The sequence below is a fragment of the Stegostoma tigrinum genome, chromosome 12, assembly GCF_030684315.1.
Source record: "Stegostoma tigrinum isolate sSteTig4 chromosome 12, sSteTig4.hap1, whole genome shotgun sequence".
In the NCBI taxonomy this organism is placed as follows: domain Eukaryota; kingdom Metazoa; phylum Chordata; class Chondrichthyes; order Orectolobiformes; family Stegostomatidae; genus Stegostoma; species Stegostoma tigrinum.
This window is the reverse complement of record NC_081365.1, coordinates 68,595,252-68,621,735: the sequence shown is the minus strand read 5'-3', so window position 1 is coordinate 68,621,735 and position 26,484 is coordinate 68,595,252. Positions and strand designations below refer to the sequence as shown.

The 26,484-nt window shown below is 39.6% G+C and overlaps 1 protein-coding gene across 3 annotated transcripts in view; it reads right to left on the bottom strand.

The window, feature by feature from the left end:
• The window catches only part of sh3kbp1 (SH3-domain kinase binding protein 1), a 149,161-nt gene that overhangs the window by 61,189 nt on the left and 61,488 nt on the right, over positions 1-26,484 (bottom strand). For all 3 annotated transcript variants that reach the window (XM_048541349.2, XM_048541348.2, XM_048541350.2), the window contains 3 exons: positions 9,100-9,206; positions 3,570-3,699; positions 2,577-2,782 (listed from right to left, as the gene is read on the bottom strand). In XM_048541349.2, the coding sequence (XP_048397306.1) occupies positions 2,577-2,782; positions 3,570-3,699; positions 9,100-9,206 (443 nt within the window). The remainder of the gene's footprint in view (positions 1-2,576; positions 2,783-3,569; positions 3,700-9,099; positions 9,207-26,484) is intronic.

Genomic DNA, 26,484 nt, shown 5'->3' with positions numbered 1-26,484 from the left:
CTGTCTTCATCTTCAGGTGTGTCATCAATGACTTTCCATTTGTAATAAAGGTAATAATGTTCACTAATGACTGGCACTGAACAGTGTGCAATCACAATACCTTCAGATACTGAAGCTATCTTAATTCACAAGCAGCAAGACTTGGACATCAAGCTGGTTTAGACTCATACCTGGCAATAAATACTCATACCACACAAGTGCCAAGAAATGACATCTCTACCAAGAGAACTTAATCATCTCCTCTTGACACTCAAGTGACACAATCATCACTAATTAATGCTTAAGTAAGTATGTGTATAAATATATAAGTGCATGTGTGTAACAAACGCTTGCGTCCAGGGGAATTCTGTAGTGAACAATTCCCAACAACCATCTGATATCTAAAAGAGACAAGTCAGAAATGTAATGGAATGATTCCTGCCTGCCTGGAGATGTGGTTCCAAAAAAAAAGTCAAGAAGCTCAAAACCAGGTGAGCTACTCACCACATACACCCAGCTTATGACCTGAGTGAATGAGTGGTCTTGGTCAAAACAATGTTGACAGATGCAAACACAGCGATGGTAATAGTATACTATGTTCGGGAGGTGTTTACGTTCTCCTTTATTGGTCCTGACAACTGCATGGGCTAAGTGCCAATTGCTACTTAACAGCCTAAGATCACAAGACATAGGAGCAGAAATGAGGTCATTTGGTCCATCGAGTCTGGTCCACCGTTCAATCATGGCCGATACGTTCCTCAACCCCATTCTCCTACTTTCTCCCCGTAACCATTGATCCGCTTAATAATCAAGAACCTATCTATCTCTGTCTTAAATATACTCAATGGCCTCGTCTCCACAGCCTTCTGTGGCAGTGATTTCCATGGATTTATCACTCTCTGGCTGAAGAAGTTTCTCCATATCTCCATCCTAAAAGGTCTTTACATTAAGGCTGTGCCCTCAGGTCCTAGATTCTCCTACCTATGGAAGCATCTTCCCAACATCCGTTTTGTCCAGGCCATTCAAGTATTCTGAAAGTTTCAATTAGATTCCCACTCATCCTTCTAAACTCCAACAAGTATAGTCCCAGAGTCATCAAACGTACCACATATGTTAAGCTTTCCAGTCCTGGGACCTTTCTTGTGAACCTCCTCTGAACCCCCTCCAGGGCCAGTACATCCTTCCTGAGATATGCGGCCCAAAACTGCACATAATACTCCAAATGTGACCTGACCAGAGCCGTATAAAGCCTTAGTAGTACATCCCTGCTTTTATATTCAAGTCCTCTCAAAATAAATACCATCATTGCATTTGGCTTCCTGACTACTGGCTCAACCTAGAAGTTTACCTTGACAGAATCCTGGACTAGAACTCCCAAGTCTCTTTGCACTTCAGGCTTCTGAATTTTCTCCCCATTTACAAAATAGTCCATGCTTTTATTCTTAACAAAGTACGTTACGTCACACTTTCCCACATTGTACTCCGTCTGCAACTTCTTTGCCCACTGTCCTAAGCTGTCCAATCCTTCTGAAGCCTTGCCACCTCCTCAATACTACCTGTCCCTCCACCTATCTTTGTAACATCTGCAAACTTAGCCAGGATGCCCACAGTTCCTTCATCGAGATCATTAACGTACAAAGTGAAAAGTTGTGGTCCAAGCACTGACCCTTGCGGAACATCACTTGTCACCGGCTGCCATCCTGAGAAAGACCCCTTTATCCCCACACTCTGGCTGTCTGACAGAAAGCAATCTTTTGTCTGTGCTAGCACCCTGCCTCTAACACCGTGGGCCCTTATCTTACTCAGCACCTTCCTGTCTGGCACCTTATCAAAGGCCTTCTTGAAGTCCAGGTAGATAACAACTATTGGTTCTCCTTGGTCTACACTGCTCGTTACTTGCTAGCAGATTTGTCAGGCATGACCTCCCCTTGATGAAACCATGCTGACTTTGCCCTATTTTACTATACATTTCCAAACATTCAGAAATCTCATCCTTGACAACAGACTCCAAAATCTTACCCACAACTGAGGTTAGGCTAATCGGCCTGTAATTTTCCATCTTTTGCCTTACTCCCTTTTTAAACAAGGGTGTCACATTAACGATTTTGCAGTCCTCTGGGACCCTCCCTGACTCTGGCGATTCCCGAAAAATCACCATTAATACTTCCACTATCTCTTCAGCTATCTCCTTTCGAACTCTGGGGCGTAAGTACAACTGTCGTTCACGTCATCTGTCACATGCAAGGAGGGACTGCTTCAGTATCTGAGAAATTGGCAAAGCACAGAGCCTTGAGCTGTTATCAGTAATCATCCCTATTTTGGATTCTTTAGATTGAAGGTATGTCTATTATGAAACAGGTGGAGATGATTGAGATGAATATACCATCACAAAATGTCCTGCAGGGTTGTCCTGGAGTTAAGATGATTTTGTTTCAAAAAAACTGCAATGTTCTTCCTTGGTGCTAGGTTTAATTCCAGTCAATGGATAGTTTTCCTGCTGATTCCCATCGTTTTCGAATCTGCTAAGGCTTCTCAATATTACAATGAATGCATTTGTGTATTATTATTTGAAAAACATAATTAATAAAGCATTTTACCTTATCTATAGTGTTGTTATCAAGTTCTATTTCCATTGATTTTGGTCTCAGTTTAATTGGTTTGTCTTTAAAAATGTCTCCAAATCCAAATCCTTTTATCTTTTTTGGCTGAATTTCTGTTGCTGATGCATTATTTGATCCATCTGCCACCTTCACAGCAACTCCATTTGTAGGATCCTGTTCGGGACTTCCTCGGTCTTTCACATCTGAAAGAACATTGAACCATTTTATTGAAGGGAAAAGAATGCTGCTATCGTATTTGACCACAAAATAAAGGCAATAGTGCTGAACCTAATCATGTTTTCATTCAATATGCACACTTCCTAAAAGGGATCAGGAAGCTACTTCATCTTCCCTGTTTCAGGGAAGACAACCGATTGAGACAACCCTACTGGTGGACTGACTGTGGTCAGCCTAAAAAAATGGCAGAGATTTGAAATCAAACTTTGCAGCACCATGACCTGTACAGTTCAATTACTTTCTTTCCAGAGTTGAATTTTTTTATCCTTCACATACAGCCTTTCCACTTTATCAACAAGGGAATAAGCACAGATCATGAAGGCTGAAAGAAATCAAACAGGCTTATTTTTGCCTTGTGTTACATATTACCACCATGAACTTTTACATTTAATTTCTTTACAGAAATAGATAGTTGCGGAATGGTCATAAAAATAAGAAGCACATGTCGCAGACAAAAACTGAAGCAGAAAGTCATCCAAACAAGGGTGAAACCGAGGACTAACTAGAAGAGTTAACATACTGAAACAGTTATCACCTGGAAATATCCAAAGACAATGCTATTAAAGCAAAACTAGAAACCAATTAACAGTCTTTAATCTTTTATAAAGCAATAAACTCAGACCACAGAAGGACAGTATCTTCAGAACACCACATTACTGCATACAGGTACATATTTATCTGCATGTTACAAATTAAAAATAGATAGGTGAATATATAATACAAATTTCACTGAAATAAATTTTCTGAACCTACTTGTTTTTATTGTGGTATCATTGTGTGTGTTAGCTGGTTCCTCTTGTTCATCTGGAAGCTCTTTAATAAAATTTGATGGAAACATTCCACTTTTACCATTGAGGATGCCTTCCCACCAGCCTTCTTCAACCTAAAATAAAACACACATAATACACTATACAAACAAAATAGCTACACATTCGTCCATTAAATCTAAATTTGAAGTCAGATAATGTTCTTTCCACTAACAAGCAAGGGTAAATTAAGTTTACTGAAGAAGGGTCCCAACCTGAAACGTCAAACTTTCCTGCTCGGCCTTCTGTGTTCATCCAGCTTCACACCATGTTATCTCAGATTCTCCAGCATCGACAGTTCTTACTATCTCTGTAAATTAAGTCAGTTGCCCTGAGAACAGACAGCTAATTATCATAACTCCCCAAGGATGGAGTTAACTTCACCAAGTGACTCAAGCTACACAAAGACTGGAACCCAGCCAAAATATTATGATCTTCTAACTTTACCAGAACGTTTTATATGAATCAGCTATTGGGACCATACTGTATTAAACATCTAGCTGTATTTCCTGGTCAGACAACGCTAACAGTCTTCAGGTAGGGCCAGCTTTCAATCGGATGGAACGAAATATTATATTGACACGAGGAAATTGGAAGGCATCAGTTTTCTGTTGCAGACATGTAACTGTACACCAACAGTGTTGTTGCAGCATTACTGTTGTTGATTAGTCTTAGCTCAGCTATTAATCTGTCAAGATCCCATTATGTACTCATGTTTATAAAAGCACATATGGGGACTGTCCTTACTCCTCTCATTTTATTCCCTTCAGTGATATTATCTGTAAGCACAGGATCAGATTCAAATGCATACAGGCATCCAACTTGATTTCACAATCAACTTGAATTCCACAACTGTGACAGATTCCTGTCTATCAAGCGGAAACTGACAGCAATTTTTCTGCAACTTTGCTAGAATCAAACCTACCTTTTTTGGCTTATGTTAGGACAAACATCCCTCAGTCTGAATTGCACTATCATTCCCCAGCATCATCTCAATATAAACTTAGAACTCTGAACCCTCAGCAGCATTTGACCTCAAGCTACATTTCCTTCTTACATCTGATATTTTGCTATAATCAATCCAACGTGGAGGTGTCAGAACAGTGCAGGTCAAGCAGCAGAGCAGTAGGAAAGTTGATGTTTCAGGTTTACACCTTCATCAGGACTGGGGAAGGGGAAGGGGAAGGGTGTGGGATGGTGCCAGATGGATGCAGCTAGAGGGTAGTGGCTTGTTATCTCCTATTTCCTTCCACCACTGCGATTTTCATCTTCGTTAATTTTCTCAAGGGTAAATATTTTTTCCAAAAAGCAAAACGTCCCCTTTACTAAACCAAAAATGCAAAACATAGGGTCATTCAGAACACTACAGGGCACATCCCTTGCTCATAGAACCAAATTTTAAAATGCACTATTGCTGCCATTTTAACATTGAACTTGGCCATTATATGTCAGATTTATTTTATCTGCATGTATTTTGATTTCCATGCTGGGAGGCAAGGGAAAGAGAAAAATTGAAGTACAGAAACACGGAATAGTTATAACAAAGAATTGTTTCTATCTGCCATGCAATTTCATGACATTCAACGCATAAGGGCTATAATGAAATGTTTCATGGAAAAACTTTTGATATCGACATTTATTCATCAATCTCCCCCTCATCTTTATCATCTTCTCTATTATTTATATATGGTCACTTTGAAATAAATTATGTGTATTTGAGAAAGGAGTGATAATATAACAGTAAATGTTAAATTTCATTTTGCATTATACTGTTTGGCACCTTTAAATACTGCTTAATAAATGGCATTTCCTACTCATCAGTTTAGCTTCAAATGAACACTCTTTGCAAATGTTATGCTCATTTGTTACTCAGATGGGCTGCTCAAAACACCAACTGGGTAATTGATATAAACATCGAAAGAAATTACAACCTGTTATGAACTGAGATTTCCTTTTAACAAAGTGGCATACTAATTCTCTGAACATCATAGAGACAAAAGTTCCAGGCTTGCTCCATTCACTACAACACAGTAGGCAGGGTTCAAAGCTAAGTCTGCATCTTCCAGTGGAAAATCATTTAGAGAAGTCATACAAATGTCCTGACATCTGACATCCACACAGCTTCACAACTGATGCAACTGAGCCAGATGAGAAGTCAGAATAAAATCCTGGGGCAGTACTGGCTTGGTAAAGCTAGCTGAAAAACTGGATTTGTGCAAGTGCTAGAGTACAGTTTTCATTAATACAGTGCAGCATGATCCCAGAAAATAAAAGGTGGACCAAGAGAACATGAACAAATGTTGACATTGACACAGTCTGCGATGGAGTGGATTTTGATGGAATTCTGAAATTAGATATTTGAGACAGGGAAGTCATTGGAATCCCTCATAAAAGTTTAATGAGATCCAATGACCCACAGTATCACTAGCATCCTTGTTTCTGCCTGCTCCTGTCCCACAGAACTCCTCTCTTCCTACCTCACTTTGGTTTTCATTTTCTCTCCTTGGCCAGTCTCTCCAACCACGTACATCCGCAATTCCTCTGACACTTTACATCAGTTTCAGAATTTCCAGTTTGTGGGCACCAATGCCTCTTTACCATGGACATGCAATCCCTTTACAAGTGCATCCCCTGAAAGCCCTGAACCATTCCCATCCACAACCAGTCTCCTCTGCTGGTCGAGCTTGTCCTCCCCTGAACAACTTCTCTTTTAACTGATTTTACTTTCTTCAGATCAAGGGAATAGCCATGGGTACCTGCATGGGCCCTAATTATACCTATCTCTTTCTGGGGTACACGGAACATTCTTTGTTCCAGTTCTATTCCAGGCCTCACCCAGAACTCGTTCTCCAATATATTGAGTGATAAGATCAGCACTGCATCCCTCTCTCATCCAGAATTGAGAAATTTCATCATTTTCATTTCCAATTTCCACCTTGCTTCAGCTTCACCTGGTCCATCGGACTCCTCCATCACTTTCCTCAACATCAGTTTCCATTTTCCTTCCACAAGAGCAATAGGGCCCCCCTTGCCCAAACCTACCATCCCACCAACATCCACATCCAAAGGATCATTAGTCACCATTTCCTCCATCTCCAGTGGAATGCCACAGCAAGTAATATTTTCCCACCACTCCTTGGTCAGCCTTCCACAAAGACTGTTCCCACAGGGACACCCTGTCCAATGTCCTTCTCTCCTAACACCAGACCACCCCCACCCCCCCAACAGCCCTATGTCACCCTCCCGTACAACCATAGAATATGTAACACCTACCCAATTACTTGCTCCCTCCTCAGTATCTAAGGACGCAATCATACTGTTCAGGTGAAACAGCGGTTTACCTGGACTTCACTCAAACTAGTCTACTGCATTGCTGCTCAATATGTGGTCTCCTCTACACTGGGGAAACAAAGCATAGAATGGACGACCACTTGCATTCTGCCCACTAAAACAAAACCCTGAGCTTCTCCTTGCCTGCCACTTCAACACGTCACCTTGTTCCCTGACCAACATATCTGTCTCTGGCCTGCTGCAATACTCCAGACAAGCTCAGCCCAAGTTGAAAGAACAGCACCTCATTTTCTACTTGGGAACTTGACTGCCTCCGGACTCAATATTGAGTTCCAACAATTTCTGGGTTTGTGAGCCTTCCCCATGCTTTCTTCAACTCCATACACCAGTCCTTGATTTCACATGGTCTGCTATTACTGACAACTCATAGCTAGTCACCGAAAACAAAACATGCCTGGAGATCACAGTGGGTCAGGCAGCATCCATGGAGAGAAAGCAAGCTAACATTGAGTCAACAGAGTCTTCACAGTTGAACTGAAGTGTGGCGTGGGTAGCATTTATGCAATGGTGGGGTGTGTGGTTGGAGTGCTGGGGGAGAAACAATGTTGATAGTTCAGATTAAGTGAGCGGAATGTGAGAATGGCAGAACAATGGTGTCTCTAACAGCCTGAGTGGAAAGAAAAGACAGTCCCACTGGAGTTGGGGGAGGAGAAAGAGAACATGGTGACAGAGAAAGTAACAAGCAAAGCTGGAAGGAAGGGTAGAAATGCATTCACAATTTGAAGCAGTTACATTCAGTATTGAGCCCAGAAGGTTGTAAAGTGCCTTGTTTGAAGTTGAGATGTTGGTTCTCCAATTTAAGCTGTGATTTGCTGGAGCATTGCAGCATGCCAAAGGCAGACAAGTAGCACGCAAGCTGGAAGCTGTGTTAAAATGACTAGCTACAGGAAGGTTGGAGTCATACTTGCACACGAATACTCCCAAATAGCAGCTATTCATTCTCCAAGGCTGACCATTACTCATTTCTTTGTCTGTGTTTTTCTCTTTTTGAGCTCTACCTCCATCTTTGTTTTAACTGCTCAACCCTGCCCACTCCCTATCTTCTACACAAAAAAACTTTCTCCTAGATACCATCAGTTCTGAAGAAGGGTCACTAGGCCTGAAAGATTAACTCCAATTTCTCTCCACAAATGCTGCCAGAACTGCTGAGATTTTCCAGCAATTTCCATTTTTATTTCTGATAGCCAACAATTGCAGTTCCTTCAGTTTTTTTTGTTTCTGATCTCTTTTTCGGCAGTGGTGAGCAAGGGTTTGTGGAGGGAGCTGGCAGGAAGATTGCTGAGAAGTCTATCGAATCTGTCTGGATTACATTTTCTGTCTGATGTGCACTGTGGAGGTACCTGACCAGAGTTTCCATTATCCTTATTTCTCTCAAGTTAATTCTGGTTGTAAATTCTGGAGGTTGCGTGTATACATAGTAGATTGTCTTACATTTCTAAGGTTATATAGTTAACCTTATTTTGTTTGTTGAAAACTGTGGAATCTTGTGGCTTTATTCTCTTAGCAAGTCCTGGATGGCTCACTTTGTCTGCGTTAAAGTCGTCACTGGTCCCTGGCCAAATTGTAACATAAATTTGGTGGTCTGCTCTGAAATATTGATACCTACTGAGGACTTCCATTTCTGCTCATATGTTTAATTATCTCAATTATGTTACCTCAATCTTTTTCACTCGAGGGAATAATCCAGGGAAACTGTTCTCCCAATTTAACACTTTAATCCACCGGTATGATTCTGGCGAATCTACACTGCACCTTCTCCAAGTTGACCATGTGATGACCGAGCTGAGGTTTATAGAAACGGATATAGCACTACCCAACATTTTACACACCTGTATCATAACTTGCATCCCATTAAATTCCAGATCCCTTGAGATAAATGCTAAGATATCATTAGACTTAATTTTTAAGATACATAATCACCAATGTTTAGTGATTTCAACAAATGGATCCCTAAATCTTTCAGCACCAGAGTTTCTGGCATGTCATTATTAATGAAGTGGTCCTTTCAAGCTTTCACAAATCCAAAGTTAAAATTTACAGAATTAATATATTATTAACTATTCCTCAAATATTTGAAATTCAAGTCACATCATACCATTATTCATGCACTAATATCTTATACATACTTCACCAAGTACTTCAATTATTTCACCGATTTTCAGCTCCAGTTCATCTTCATTCTGAGGTGCATAACTAAATGCCACTTGGCATCTTCTTGATCTAATTTTTTCAGCTGAGGAAGCAAAATTCAGAGTGTAAGAAAGCCCATATAGGACGGAAGGTATTCTTTTCATGGACAAAACAAATATTTTCCGACAAAACAGATCAATACAGTTTGCACAGCATGCTTATCAAGGTTCAATTTGATCCCAAATTCAAATAGTGTTAGAGAGGTGGTAATATGGAAGTTTAAGAAGTTATCATTAATAGTACGAAACCAATTTCAAAGTAGAATTTGTTCAATTTCCTTCTGGATATATTTTTACTTATTACTACGTATCTTTGCATAGGATCCCCTATTACTGGAGGCATAGTGGAAAGCAAAGAAGGTTACCTCAGAATACAAAGGGATCTTGATCAGATGGGCCAATGGGCTGATGAGTGGCAATTAGATTAATTTAGATAATTTTGGAAAGGCAAATCAGGGCAGGACTCATACACTCAATGGTTAAGTTTTGGTCAGTGTTGCTGAACAAGCAGGCCTTGGAGTGCACGTTCATAGTTCCTTAAAGTGGAGTCGCAGGTTGACAGGAATGTGAAGGCGGCATTTGTATTGCTTGCCTTTATTGGTTAGCACAATGAGTATTGCAGTTGAGAGGTCATGTTGTTGCTGTACAGGACTTTGGTTAGGCCACTTCTGGAATACTACTCCCAATTCTGGTCTCCCTGTTATGGGAAAGATGTTATAAAACTTGAAAGAGTTCAGACAAGATTTACGAGGATGTTGCCAGGATTGGAGGGTTGGAGCTATAAGGCGAAGCTGAATAGGCTGGGGCTATTTTCCCTGGAGGGTTGGAGGCTGAGGGATGGCCTTATAGAAGTTTATAAAAACACGACTAGCGTGGATACGGTAAACAGCCAGTCATTTCCCAGGGGTGGGGGAGTCCAAAACTAGACAGCATAGGTTTCAGGTGAGAGGGGAAAGACTTGAAAAGGACCCAAGAGACAACTTTTTCATGCAGAGGGTGATGCATATCCACATGTGAGCTGCCAGAGGAAGTGGAAGTCACTGCTACAATTACAACATTTAAAAAGGCATCTGGATAGGTATATGAATAGGAAGGGTTTAGAGGGAGATGGGCCAAATGTTGGCAGGTTGGACTAGGTTTATTTAGGATATCTGGTGATCACAAGCAATTTGGACCAAAGGGTCTGTTTCTCTGCTGTACATCTCTATGACTATGAATCTACTAAACTATCTCAGGTAAAACACAGCAGAAACTGGAGTCACTCTGTGAATTGTGCAGACTGGAATAACTAGGCATGGTGCTGGCACAACAAACTTCTCAGAGCAATCAACTGATTAAAACATTGACAAAGGGATTGAAAAATGAGATTCCATCTGAATATCTCTAAAATGGATTTAGTACAACATTAATTCCATGGCGTGACTTCACTGATACATAGTGATTTTTGATTCCATATTTTTCTGTGTTTAAAACACAAGATCCCATTAACCTTCCTGTTATTTTTACCAAAATTCAAGCCATCCCTTACTTGGACTTCTACTTCTCCCAGTTTCCCTAATTTGTTTTGTCCTACATTTCACGTCAGAGTCTTGTACCTGAAGTTACTAAAAATATCTTACAAGTTCACAATTCTTTTAACTTTGTTCACAATTTTCTTCTACCCCCGCACCCCACCCGTACATATTTTCTCCTTAGAAATCATTCTTGGCTAAGTTGGTAACACCACACGACGGATTCGAAAACATTCTCTAAATGTATGACTCTTCGTTTTAGCCTTGGCTCTTAGGTAACATGCTGACTCTCAGTGCAGTCAGAAGCAACTTCCATATGAGAGATGCTAAATCAAAGCCTTGTCAGATTGATATGAAAAATCTCATGATCCAATTCAAAGAAGAGCGTAAGAGTTGTCTGTGATCTGGCCAACATTTGTCATTCAGTTAAAACCTACCAGCCTGTTAGGTGCCGAATTGTGTAGGAGCTTGCTTTATGTAGACTGACTGCTATTCATTACAATCATGACGATATTTCTTAGTGATGTGAAATCATTAAATGTGTTGCATAAATTGAAGTTGTTTTGTTTTCTTCTACATGCAATGACATGTTAGAACACTGTTACACAGAACGCCCCTAGCAGCCACTGTAGCATTCAAGGTTTGTTTGACCTTGAAGGGAACATCAACAAACCATAGTCATGCACTGTCAGTATTCAAACATTTCAACTTTCTACCAGAGGCCACTAGATTGGAAGAATAAGAACTCCACCTAATTTATTCCCTTTTCTTGTTGCTGAAAACCCAGCTCAGTTCTAATGACCCCTGCTCTGCCTAGATCAGCATTCTTTTCTAATAACAAACTTTAGACTTCCCTATCCAGGAAATTGACTCAACAGAGCTGCCAGATTTAGCTTCACAGTGGTATAGTGGTTCATAAGCAAACTGATCCAAACCTCGAGAAAAATTGCCAAATCCTTCAACTGATAAAGCATATTTTCAGAAATTAAAGTTTTTTAAAACTGATAATTTTAATGGCATACAGCAATAAATTTGTTTGTACTGAAAAAGACCACTCAGCATATTTAACGTTTCTTGGTTAAGAATGTGAAGACAAATTTGAGAATTTTTAATGTAAAACCAAACAGTGATCAAAATATATAAACTCTGTAAACAGTTCCTCTCTGTCCATTACATGCCTCTTCCACTTTCCTTGCACAAATAATAAATTTGCTATAGAATGTACAGGCACAATAAGCTGTCTCTGTAAATGTACAAAACTGCCTTTACTTGCAACCTCACTTACCACCCAACAGAAAACAAAATAATCCAGTGATATGTGACAAGTATTTTGAGGCTGTATTGGGCCACAATATATCTTCACTCTACGTCGATGCATCTTTGACAAAGTTTGATTTCAATGCCACAAATGAAGTGTTCCACTGCAAGCTTAATATCCCTTCCTTTGATGATAAATTTTAATGTGCACACAAAAAATTCCAACATTCAGAGGCCAAACAAACTAAAGCAATAAAAAAGGACTCCATCTAAACAGGCAATGTAAACAGAAAATACATCAAGTCCTTGCATGTGACAATTTGATTTGTCACCATAAACATCCCAAAGATGTCAGATTAGCAAGGTGCCAATGGGAGAAAACCTCTTGTAACAATTTTAACCGTGAGGAACAAAGTAGTTGACAAACAAATTGATCTGATAGGAGACAAATCACCAGGACTTGATGACTTATATTCAACGGTTTTTAAAGAAAGTGACTGCAGGCATAGTGGATATATTGGTCAATATTTTCCACAACTCACTGAACTCACTGGGGTAGTATAAGGGGTAATGTATTAGCATGGATTGAGAAGTGATTAAAACACTGAAGAGACAGACACAAGATTAATGGCTCTTTCTCAGCTTGAAAAACAAATAGATTGGAGTGTAACAATGCACAGTCCTAGGGCCTCAATTACTTCCTATTTATATGAATGAGTTAGAGGATAGAGCCTGAGTATAATTTATCCAAATTTGCAAGTGATACAAAAATAGGTGGGAGGGAATGTGGAATGAGGATACAATGAGTCTCTAAGAGGATACAAGTAAGTTGGGCAAAACTTGGAAGACAGAGTTTAAAGTAGCAAAGTGTGAGACTATGTTCTTTCGTACTAAGAATCAGAGGGCAGACTATTTAAATTGAAGCTGATATTTAAAAAATGCAGCATGTGGGGATCTAGGAAATTTTCTGCATGAAATACAAACAGTTACCATGCAGCTGCAGCAAATAATTAAGGAGGCAGCCTGAATTTTGAGTCTTATTACTAGGGGCCAGGAGTTTAAAGAGGCAAGTCTTACTAAAACCGTACAAGATGTTGGCGAGGCCATACTTGGAGTACTATTTATAGTTTTGGTCCCATTAAGATATATTTTTAAAGAAAAAATATGCTGGCAATGATGGCAACTCAAAAAAGATTAAGTCAGAACTAGAAGCAAAAAGACTTCAAAATGGCAGAAGGAAAAGTACAATATAGCAGTGAGAGTGAGCAAATCATCGTAGCCAAAAGCCTGGTAGGGGTATACACAAATATGTCCAAACATTACCAAAATTTGATGAAAAAGATGGAGAAGACTTTGAGAAATTGGCTAGGCAGTTGACTTGGCCAGAGTCTGGTGGGTAATATTAAATCAGACCAAGTGGGAGGTCTATTGAGGTGTTTGCAATGCTGTCAGATGAGGTATCAAGGGATTATGAAGATGTTAAACAGGCTACTTGGAGTGCCTATGAATTGGTACCAGGAGCATATAGACAATGGCTCAGAAATATGAGGAAGGAACCAGGTCAGACTTACACTGAGTGTGGAAGAATGAAACACAACAACTTCGATAGACGAGTGAAACCATTAAAGGTAGAGAAGACAGACTAGGATGTTAGGAGAAATTATTCTGCTGGAAGAGTTCAAAAAGTCACTTGCAGAAATAAGAACTCATGTTGAGGAACAGAACGTCAAAACGGCGAGAAGAGGTGCCGAGATGATGGATGAATACACATTAGTGCATAAATTGAAATCCAGCTTCCGACAGCAATTTCATTCCATGAGGGATAGAAATTGGAAAAAGGGGAGATCTTTCAAATTTAAGAAAAAAAAAATCACACTAGGAACAGTTTAACCACAGGTGGAGAAAAGAAACCCAACAGGATGAAAAGGAGGTGAAAGGCCTCAAGTGTTTTCATTATAATAGAGTGGGACACAACATCACAGAGCCAGTGGTTTAAGAAAGGCACAGGGGAAAATAGATGTGTAAAAGAGCCTAAACCAGTGGGATTAATTGAGGGTGTGAATGAAACCCAAGAAGTAGTCAAGGAGTGCAAGAGAGTCAAGGGCTGGATAGTAAGATAGCATCCGATCTCTACAAAGTCTTCGCCTTTGTGGATAAGGTTTATTCAGGAAGAAAGGGGTGGGGGGAGGGGGGCCGAAAGGAGGTAATGAACTTAAAATAGCTAAAATATTGAGCGATATGAGCACTAACCAGTCTCTAATAGTAAGTGATTAAAGTCTTTGCACTCTTTCTGAAATGTTACCCAAGACAGTGGTAATCTGTGGAGTAAATAGAGATTTAGTGGTCCCCTGTGTAAGATCAGGTAGGACAGTCCAATCAAGACTGAGGAAGTGACAGTGAAGTGATTGAGGGGGTTTCTAATCCAGGGATAAAGCTTGTTTTTGGAAACACCCTCACAGGATCAAAGGTGGGAGTGATGTCACTTGTGGTGAAAAAGCCAAAGGAAAATACCCTGGGAGCTTTTCTGGTGTGTGGTAACAAGATCACACAGTCACAAGTTACAGCAAAAAGGAAAAACTAAAACAGAGTTGAAGGAGCTGAAGTCCAGTTAGCTAGCATCCTGTTTGATGAAATGGCAAAAGAAAAACCTGAATAGGTGGAGGATCAAGCAGAGGTATTTAGTTCTGAACGATTATTGGAGTTACAACAAAAAGATGAGACAATAAAAAGGTTTATATCATAAAGCCTACTCAAAAGGAATCAGAACGTTTTCCTGAATGTTATTATCTTAAGGATAATATCCTCAGGTGAAAATAGAGAGTGCAGCAGGTTGATGCAGGGGAGAAATGGGCGGACGTGCACCAGATTGTGTTGCATAATAGTATATAGACAGCATATGAATTACCTGTAGGCATCTAGGAGTGAGGAAGACTTAGGTTAAGATTCAAAAGCATTTCTATTGGCCTGGATTACATAAGGATGTGGTTAATTTCCCTATATCAATCATATGTGTCAAATGGTAGGAAAGCCACAGGCATTAATAAAACCAATGATCTTGATGCTGATTCCTACAATTTAAGAGCCTTTCATGCCGGTTATGTCTGATTTTGTAGGTTCCCTCCCCGAAACTGAAATGGGAAACCAGTATTTGCTGACCATAACGAATGTATCTATCAGATTTCTCGAGGCAATTCCATTATGGAATGTTAAGGCAGAAAAGGTTGTGGAAGAGTTGCTTGCTTTCTTTACCAGTTATGGAACAATTCAGAAGATTCCCAGGAAGATTCAGGCAGACCAAAGGTCCAATTTGACTGCCAAACTACTTAAGGAGGTCAGAGACATTTCTGGCATCCAGCATTTTAAATCAAGTGCATACCGTCCTGAATCCCAGGGAGCATCGGAAAGAAGGCAACAGACCCTAAAGCCAGCGCTGAGGGCTTATTGCCAGGATTACCCAAGTGATTAGGATAAAGATATCCATTTGTATTGTTTATCATTAGAGATGCCCTAACTGTATCAGCTCAGTTTACTCCATCTGAGTTGATATTTGGACACAAACTAAGAGGTCCTTTAAAATTAATTAAGAAAAAGTTAATAGGTCCAAAGTCAGAGATCTCACAGTTGGATTACGTATCTGAATTGAGAGAAAGTTTAAACAGAATAGGTGAATTAACTAGATAATATTTAACGGACGCACAGCACATAATGAAGCAAGAAGCAGATAAAAAGTCTGAAATTTGTATGTTTGCCTGCAGGGATAATGTATTGGTGCTGTTACCAGTGTTAGGACATCCTTTCAAAGCAAAGTTTAGTGGCCCTTATCAGACGGAGAAGTAATGAGTCAGATGAATTATCTGGTAAAGATGCCAGATAGGAAAAAAAATTAAATGGGTATTTCATCTGAATATGCTGAAACCTTATTATGACAGGGACGGGGGAGAAACAGGTATTTTTACCGACCCTCAGAGTGAGCGATCAAATCTGGATGTTTTAGATTTTGACGTTGCTCAAAATAAGTTAAATATTGAGGAAGTCCTTGGAGAATGGGATAGAATAGTGAGTTCTGTGTCTCAGGAACAGAGAAGTGAATTACAAAGCCTGCTGTAGTAATAGGAGGACATATGTAGATATAGAATGGGGAGGACTTATCTTCAAGTCTATGAGGTTGAAGTAGGGAATGCTGTTCCAATAAAACAACATCCCTAGAGACTTAATCCTCTTAAAGTTACACAGGTACAGAAAGAAGTGGAAACAACAATCCAAGACAGGATTGAGCAGAGTCAAAAAGTGAATGGAGCTCATCAATTGGTTCCCAAACTTGACTGTACTCAACAATTCTGTGCGGATTATTGGAAGGTCAACGCCTTAACTAAGTCAGACTCCTACACAATTCTAAGGCTGGAGGACTATGTGGAATAAGTTGGACAAGCCACTTAGATCACAAAGTTAGACCTACTTTGTGGTTATTGGTAAGTACCTTCATCAGAGACAGCGAAAGAAGTTTCTGCATCTGTAACCCTTTGGAATGAATAATGAAGACTTATGAAAAGAGTTGTGACAGGAATAACTAATTAGTGATCTTTAACCATTCGTGAAAAGATCACATGATTCTTTTGGCAGAGCTCTCTGAAAAACAACAGGAGGCAAAACTGGTTATAAATTTAGCAAATTCGCAAAGGCAGAAGTGATGTTCTTGGGACATAACATTGGGCATGGAAGGATGACTGCAAGGAATGTGAAGACAAAGGCTATTGAGGAACTTCTAAGACCATACTCGAAAAAAAGAGGTGCATTGAACTTTGGGGCTGAGCAGATTCCACCAGAGGTTTGTACCAAACTTTAGTAGCATGGTGACACTGCTGACGGATTTGCTAAACATGAAATTTTGATGGACAGAACAATGCATTTCAGGTGTCATTTCAGAATTTAAAAGCCAGTTTCAGCTACACCAAATATCTTGAAATTCTTTTAAGTTGCTGTTGATACAAGCAATGCTAGGGTTGGAACTGTGATACAGGAGGATGATTACAGAATTAAAAAGGCCAATCAATTATTTTTCAAAGAAACTCATTATCCCCCATTGAAAGAGAGAGTTACTGAGTTTAGTACTGGCCTGACAACATTTTAATATTTATGATACAAACAATGTTTCAGAGACAGTTGTGTATAATGACTACAATCCTCTCACTTTTTTTGGAAAGATTTAAGGATGAGAATACAAGACTATTTTGTTGGAGTCTTATGTTACAAGCATTCAATTTACAGCTTGTACATGCTGCGGGACTTAAAAATGTTACTGCAAATGCGCTATCACAGGTTTTTAAAATAAATGTACAACATTGAATAGTACCGTTCCAATGTTATATATGTATGCAGAATTAGTATGAAATGTATATCTTTAGATTATTGACCTATGTATTTCACAATAACGGCATTAAGATTTAGAGGGGGAAAAAAAGCGAAGCCATCTTTTCATAATGATGGTTCATTTATTCTCGGTGGGGGGGGTGGTTTTGTGAAGTTGTGTAGAGTACTTGTGAATTGGAAGGTAGAACGCTAGAACTGTTGGTAAAAATGATAGAATGGAAGAGTCCTTGGTTGCTTTAAGAGATTAAAGTGCTTTTCTAAAGCGCTGCTGCCTCACAGCACCAGGGACCCAGGCTCAATTCTACCCTTGGGCAACTGTCTGTGTGGCGTTTGCACATTCTCAGTGTCTGCGTGGGTTTCCTCCAGGTACTCCGATTTCCTCCCACAGTATGAAGATGTGCAGGTTAGGTGGATTGGCTAAGCTAAATTGCCTGTAGTGTTCACAGGTTTGTAGTTTAGGTGGGTTATGGGGGATGCTCCAAGGGTCGGTGTGGACTTGTTGGGCTTAAGGGCCTGTTTCCACACTGTAGGGATTCTATGATAAGCTTAAGAGATTTACACAGGGAAAAAAAAAGTGTCTGTACTGGCTGAAGATATATAGAAACCTCTGAAATTAAAACATGTATCAATTGGCTGTCTGATTGGAAACCTTACATTTGTTTTAATGTTTTAGCAACAAGCTGGAATCAGCCAATTAACTTAAAACAAACTCTTAGAGATTGAAAGCCAATTGAATTTAAGGTCAGATGGTTTTGACAACCTTAGACTAATGCTTTTGTAAGAAAATTGATATGGTCATTCAAGGTATATAAAGAGAGGATGTTTTAAAAATCGGTGTGAGAGCGAGCTGCCACCAGAGAAATAAGCATCTAGCTCTCATAAGAAATCATTAAGCTCTCTAAGAAAGCACCATCTGTCTATAAAAAGGTACCACCACACTTCCCGCTAAGAGTTCTCACGGAAGACTTGACACAGAAAACATCCGAGAGCCGGATCAATGGAAAAAAGTCTCTCAGCGTCTACATGCCTAAGTTCTAATTTATTTTCTTATTACTTGGGTTTATCTAAGTGGGATTTATTTTTAATGGAACAGAATACCAGTAGAATTTAGTTCCATTAGGGAATAGTTTGTAGTTAAGGGGGAATTTTTAGTTTGGTGTAATTCTGTTTATTTATTTAACCATAACAGTGAACAAATTAAGTGTCAGTTGTTACTTATAAAGTTAATATCAGGGATCATCTTTGACTCAACCTGCCCTCCTCCATAACAAAATACTGTCAATAATTGATTCTGTGAATGAAACCATATGGTGATTGAAGAAGTGATATGAAAGGTTTAGTTAACAATCCAGATATTTACTCCAGGTAGTTGGATGGTTATAGTCCTAAACAACTAGACTTCGAGCGAAATCTTAAACAACCTTCTGTTCTTTGTGACAGTTCTTCTGCTCCAGAATATACGATTATTAAATAAATGTGTTTTTTCCTGCATACTTAAATGCTTTACATCGAGAAAGAAATTTTCATTAAGAGTCTCTGCAAAAAACAAAATCAGAGCTCAAACATTACATAACAGCATGTAAGAGACAATTTAATTCAAGATGAGGACATTTAGTTTATAGCATAAGAAAGGGTCATAGGAAATGATAATGGTCCTGGTAACCCAATAGGTTATGGCAGCCTGACATAAATGGCAATCCAAAGAATGCATTTGTAAAATGCTTTTGTGACAGCTTCTTAGAACAACCGATTATGAAAATGACTAGGCACAAAGCTATGTTAAATCATGATATTACTGAATTCCATTTGTTAAATTTGAAAGTGACATACTGTAATCATAAATCAGAATCTGAAATGTAAAGACAATTGTACAGGTGCGGGGGTAAGTGACTAAGATTGATTGAGAAAATAGCTAAAAGTTATAGAGGTAAACAAACAGCAGGAATCATTTCAAGAAACAATTTAAAACAGTCAATAACAATACATTCAATTGAACAGAATCAAAGCAAAAGGTCAATAAATATCCACTAAATAAGCACATCCAATCAATACCTTCAAAAAGGCTATCATATAAATTGTTAGGACTTGAGGTTTTAACAGCTCACCAATTATCTTTAGAACTGCTGAGTTAGTATTTCTTTTTTCTGATAAACCTATAAGGATCAATGGTATACTCATCTGCTTTACTGTCCTCTTCAACAAAAATGATCTGGATTGATGAGAAAACTGGAGAAAGCATGAAGGACTGTAAAAAGGACAATGTTTGCATTCAAAAAAGCAAGGTTGTTTGGTCTCCCTTGCCTCACGCAAAAATAACTTTTTCACTAAGCTTCAAAGTATGTTCTCAGTCATTTGAATTAGTATACCACCTTATATTGCTTGTCAGTTTTAGTTCTTTTGCCATTTAGTTTAAATCATTCCCTTCTCAAACATCTGTAGATGGCACTGATGCAGTCAATAAGAAATTTTACTTGCAAAGACTGAGTTCTCTTATTTTTCATGTCAGTTTTAACGATATCCAAATCTCTATTTATTCTGTTCAGAGTTATTCAGCATTGAGCACTGAAAAGAAGTGGGCTCTGTTTAATGCAGCATATACTTAACAGTATGTTTTACATTTAATTCACTTTTATGACCATCAATTGCCACAAGACAATTTCAGATTAAATTGATTCAAAATCTTTCCTCTCCTTGACAGCTGCTTACACAGATATGTACATAAATTGCTCAGTTTGCAACATAATCCGAGCCAAGTGTTAAATAGTTTGTACTAATACATGAAGCGAGACAAGGGGAGAAAAATAAGAAACCTTGTGAGCTATTGCTGGCTGAAAGGACTTAATTGCTGCAGCTTTAACTGGTTGTTTCCAGACTATACCATTATTTTTGCAATCACAGAAGATTCGAGTTTAAAGTGAACAAAATCTCCAGTTTAAGCTCAAGATATCTTGTATAGAAACCATATACTGAGAAATATCAAGTCATACCTGACACCAATTACTGCAAGTAATCTCAAACTACTTCAAGTACAACTTTTTTCTTGGAAAAACTGAAGATATTTACTCACTTGAGAAACAGAAACCATGCAAGCTCTGGAGGCGTGCCACATTACTTTCACCACATATAAGCTCTCATCTGCATCAATATGTGGCACACAGAAAAAAAGAACAAACACTTCACATTTATAGAACACCTTTCAAATCTAGAACATCTAAGGTATTGCACAACCGAAAAGTTATTTTCAAGATAGGTCATTCTTGTTTTAAAGGCAAAGGCAGCAGTGCAGAAAGGAGGTGCTACAAACTATGAATTAAAAGAAAACAGATACTCGGACATGGCCTTGCTTGAGGCATCAGTGCCGACCAAGATCACTTGTGCTTTCAATGGGTTAATTTTTGACCATAAATAGGCAGACTGACAAGAACAAGAACAAGAACAATGTAGCAGTCCCCTGATCTTTCAGCCTAGATAACATGCTGAAACTACAGCCTGAAATTTGCAAGCAATTTTATAATTTCCAGCGAGCAAAGATGACATTGGATTCGCTATAGAAAACTAGAAAGCATATAAAAATGATTAGCAAGTTAATGCAGAGGATTTATTATTTATACATATTATTCCAACTATTTCAGAAGTACCAAGTGAAGCATCAATTTATTAAACAATAACTTGGTACTTTTGTTTTCCTTAAAACAAAATAGACCTTCCTAATTGTCAGCAGCTGGTCCATTTTATTTGACAATTCAAGAATGACTCATTGTCAGACATTAACACTGATTTGTAGACAGAATAGATAGTATGAAATTATTCCTATTGGCAGAAAGATCAAGAATGAGAGGAGAATGATTTAAACTGACTGGCAAGAAGAACTCAAACTGGCAAGGAAACTTTTTGCTACACAGTGAGTGGTTAGGATCAGAAAGTCACTGTATTTGAAAATGCTGTGGAGGCAGATTAAATGTGGTATCAAAAGGGAATTGAATAACCATTTGAAGAAAAAATAAAATACAGGGCTAAGTGGCACAGATGCACAGAAGTGAAACTAGCTGAGTTTTCTGGCAGGCAACGCAAGGGGCTGAAAGGCCTCCATTCACGCTGTAATCATTCTATTATATTACGCTCTCTATAACAGGACAGAAATGTCCAATTTTCTTTTACTTCCAATTTCCTTATCTCCATTTCTGCACAGTGTATAAAGCAAATTTGTTAATGAGTTGATTTGTTTGACCTCTGTCACTTTATTTGGAATAAGGTTTTGTCCATTAAGATTTGTCAATCTGTTACTCACATAAACTCTAGATTTTTCCAATCTTTTCTTTATAAATCACTCTTAGCTTTGATCCTTTCAGATGAAGAAGAAACGCTCTCTCTAAATATTTCCATATGATCTTTGGAGAAGCTGAGATTTCATTTCTAATTTGCAAATCTTCAAACTTTGGACCAAGAAAAACATTTCACAACCTCTTCAGAGATCTTAGCATCCTCCAGATTCTTTGGCTAGATCCAAAGCAAAAGGACAAAATATGCAGATGCTCCCTTTCAAGTCTAAAGCAAAAACTAATACAGCATGAAGTCAGAAGTCATATGACACCAGATTATACTCCAACAGGTTTATTTGAAATCACAAGCTTTCAAAGTGTTGCCCCTTCATCATACGAAGTGAGAAGGATGCACACAGACACAGAATTTACAGGGAGAGAGATCAAAAGATCATACAACTGGTGTGTGCAGTGTTGAATAATAAGTATATGCAGATGTCCAAGAGTGTTAGACATATGAGTAAAGCATCAACAGCTGACTAAGTGAAGGGATGACCGAAAATCCAATTAAATTAGGCAGAGATATAATTACAAAATATTAAATACAAGGTGGTGCTGCAGTCAAACTAAATGATTGAAGTAACACGATAGGTACGAGAGTTGCAGGCTGAGGGTTTGATCAAAGTAACAAGCAATTCAAAACAGTACAAACTAATTCAGGTAGAGAGATCGTAACAATTTATCCAGGTGATTGTGTCAAAACAGGACAATAAGGAAGGTTTTACAGATACAGAAGCGTGGTAGGGTCACATGTTTTACGACAAGGAACCAAAGATCACTGTCGAGGTGATCTTCACGGGTATGGAACTTGGCCATCAGTTTCTGCTTCGTGATTCTGTATTGTTGTATACCTTGGAGGACGCTTACCCAAAGGTCGGAGGCGTATCACCCTAGTCCAACACTGGCACCTCCATGAGAGTATGGTATTATTGGCAGAAAAGTGGAATAAATAATTAATGCAAGGCAAGAGCCAAACAAAGTACTCAGTCGACCACATTTTTGCAAGGTTGTATAGTTTTGGTCTCCTTAAATGAGGAGGAATATACTTACATTAGAAGCAGTTTAGGGAAACTTCACTAGATTGTATGTTGGAATGAACAGATTTAGTAGATTGGGTGCATAATCACTGCAGGTTAAAAGAATAAGCGGAGAAACGTACAAGATTCTGAGGGAGCACGACAGGCTCATTACTGGAAAGGATGTTCCCTTCGGAAGATAATATAGAACTAATGAGCATAATTTTAAAAATATGGTTTCCCAATTATGATTAAGACAAGAATAAATTTCCTCTCTAAAAGCATCATGGAATTCTCCTTCATGGTGAGCAGTGGAGACTAGGTCACTGAATATGTTTCAAGGGTGAATTAGACAGATTTCTGGTCAACAAGTAAGTTGAGAGTTAAAGGGGTCAGCAAGGAAAGTAGAGCAAGGGACACAGGGAGATCATTGATGATTTTGAAAGAACAAATGACCTGGTCCTACTCCTATTTAAGATGTTATTCACCATCAGGCAGGGCAGTTCTGAAATCTACATTGTGGAAAGGATGTCATAGCACTGGAGATCTACTAGGATGTTGCCTGGGCTGAAGAGGCTTAGCTATGAAGTGAGATTAGATTAATTGGGACTGTTTTACTTGGAGCAGAGAAGACCAAGGGTTACGTGATTGTCAAATTACAAGGGGCAATAGATAGGTAACCAGTTCACTGAAGGACCAGGAGCAACTGAAGCTTTCATGATTTGCCACATAGCATAGCAAGATTATATTGCGGGTGTGAGCTTTTATACTGTGGCTTTTCTTTTACCCCTTAGTTACGCCATTTTCTTAGAGCAAAAAAATGTTTATGCTTCGATAAAAATACTATAACCTTACTTCCCTTACTCTAACTTTACTTGACTTACCCAACCTTGCTGATTCATATTGCTTTATTATAGTGACCCTGGCATTCAATTATTCTTCAAAACAAAATAAAGAACTGTAGATGCTGGAAATCTGAAACAAAAACAAAAATTGCTGGAGAAATGCAGGTCTAACAGATGAACAGAATTGATGTATCAGGACCAATGACCTTTCCTCACAATGTTCCTGTTATTTCTCAATTAATTCCTTCTTCCAAAAAAAAATGCACTTTCAACCCACTCATCCCTGTGATATCACTGTTTGATCTGCTTTCCCAATCAGCAGTATCCCTAAAGCTGTTAAACTAGTGCCTATACTCCCACAGCCCACTGAAATGCTGGGCCCCCTAATCCTGGGCCTCAGTATATCCCCTTGCTGCCACTCTCTCTCTCTCTCTCTCTCTGCTCTACTGAAGCTGAAGTTTAAAAAAAATGATATTTTCTATGCCAGCCTGTTCAAAGATTCTATGGCATATCTATGGAAATAGATGTGTCTTGAAACTTGGCATCCTGGCTCAGAATTATGGACATTACAATTGCACAAGAGGCCTTATCATACTTAAAAAAAAGATTTAATTTGTTCACAGTTGTCATGATAATTCTGGAGAAGGTGGGACTTGAGCCTGAGCCTCCTGACTCAGAGATAGGGAGGAGCGCCACTGCATCACAAGAGCCACTTATTGATACTACAGCAGATTTGGCAATGCTATCAGCTCCATGCTGACTGCACATTATGGACAATAGACAACAGACAATAGGTGCTAGAGTAGGCCATTCAGCCCTTCGCGCCAGCACCACCATTCATTACGATCATGACTGATCATCCACCATCAGTATCCCATTCCTGCCTTATCCCCATAACCCTTGATTCCACTATCTTTAAGAACTCTATCTGTCTCTTTCTTGAAACTATCCAGAGACTTGGCCTCCACTACCTTCTGGGGCAGAGCATTCCATATATCGACCACTCTCTGGGTGAAGAAGTTTCTCCTCAACTCTGTTCTAAATGGCCTCTCTCTTATTTCTAAACTGTGTCCTCTGGTTCTGGACTCCCCCATCAACGGAAACATACTTCCTGCCTCCAGAGTGTCCAATCCCTTAATAACCTTATACACCTCAATCAGATCCCCTCTCATCCTCCTAAACTCAAGTGTATACAAGCCCAGTCGCTCCAATCTTTCAACATATGATAGTCCCCCCATTCCGGGAATTGACCTCGTGAACCTACACTGCACTCCCTCAATAGCCAGAATGTCCTTCCTCAAATTTGGAGACCAAAACTGTACACAATACTCCAGGTGCGGTCTCACCAGGGCCCTGTACAGCTGCAGAAGGACCTCTTTGCTCCTATACTCAATTCCTCTTGTTATGAAGGCCAGCATGCCATTAGCTTTCTTCACTGCCTGCTGTACCTGCATGCTTGCTTTCATTGACTGATGTACAAGCACACCCAGATCTCGTTGAACTTCCCCTTTACCTAACTTGACTCCATTGAGATAGTAATCCATGTAATTTTAGTAGACTCAACTGTCACAATTTTTCAGAAAGGCATAAAATGAAACAATGACATTTGCGTCAATGGGTGCTTAACTTGGTGATTTAGCATACAGTTAGGGTAGATTATGAGCACAAGAGAGGCAATTTCACTTTCACATCAGTTATGCAAGCTGTTTAAACTTTTATCTGTATTTTAGTCCACAAGCTTTCTAACAGGAAGAGAGACCATTCTTCTGGTTTGTAATCAAAGGCTAACACTGCTGTCCAAATATGGTCTTTCGTATTTCTCCTCATTTATTGTGTTGCTTCTCTTAGTCTCATTTCACCCTCTTTCTTCAACTTTCCTTCTCGCTTCTCTCCATTTGGATAAAGGTAGAGTTGACATTTTGTGGCAGATCAAGGAGGAGTGACCAGCAGATTCCTTTCACCTCTCTCCTCAGTCACTGATTCTACACTCCTACTTCCTATTCCCTTTCCCATTTTCTCTTACTTTCTAATCCCACCAGTCCCAAACTCCTCAAATCCGTCACTTGCACCTGTATCTTCCCAGTCACTTATTCTTAAATATTTAGCCACAAATCTTCCAGAAGACCAGTAACAAAAAGCCAAAGTAGCCAAAGGACAATGGAATAGCTCCAGAGGTTAGTACCCATTGTTTAACACGCATAGTACTTGACATTGGCCCAGCTCCCTCAAAGCCAGCTCTCAGAGTGAGCAGAACCTCTGACATGCTTGTTTGTGTCTGTCAGCTGGGGCTCCCTGATTGGGGTTGTTAACCTGGTCCAATCAGGGAACTCATATTTCAACGGGCTGATGTTGCTAGAATCACTGCATCCCTCCCCTGCTAAGAATGGGCCGTAGGCCTGTTCTTTGTCTTGTAGCCTCTCCTGGGGCATTTTCACATCATGTCTGGCTCCTCTAACTTAGCCTCTGATACAGGTGGTATGTACTGGACCATAACCCGCCTCTTGTGCCTGGAGCATCTCAGAAGAAATTCATCAGAGATAATGGGAACTGCAGATGCTGGGGAATCCAAGATAATAAAGTGTGAAGCTGGGTGAACACAGCAGGCCAAGCAGCATCTCAGGAGCACAAAAGCTGACGTTTCGGGCCTCGACCCTTCATCAGAGAGGGGGATGGGGTGAGGGTTCTGGAATAAATAGGGAGACAGGGGGAGGCAGACCGAAGATGGAAAGGAGATAGGTGGAGAGGAGACTCTCGGTGGGGAGGTAGGGAGGGGATAGGTCAGTCCAGGGAAGATGGACAGGTCAAGGAGGTGGGATGAGGTTAGTAGGTAGAAAATGGAGGTGCTGCTTGGGGTGGGAGGAAGGGATGGGTGAGAGGAAGAACAGGTTAGGGAGGCAGAGACAGGCTGGGCTGGTTTTGGGATGCAGTGGGGGAGGGGACGAGCTGGGCTGGTTGTGTGATGCAGTGGGGGGAGGGGACGAACTGTGCTGGTTTTGGGATGCGGTGG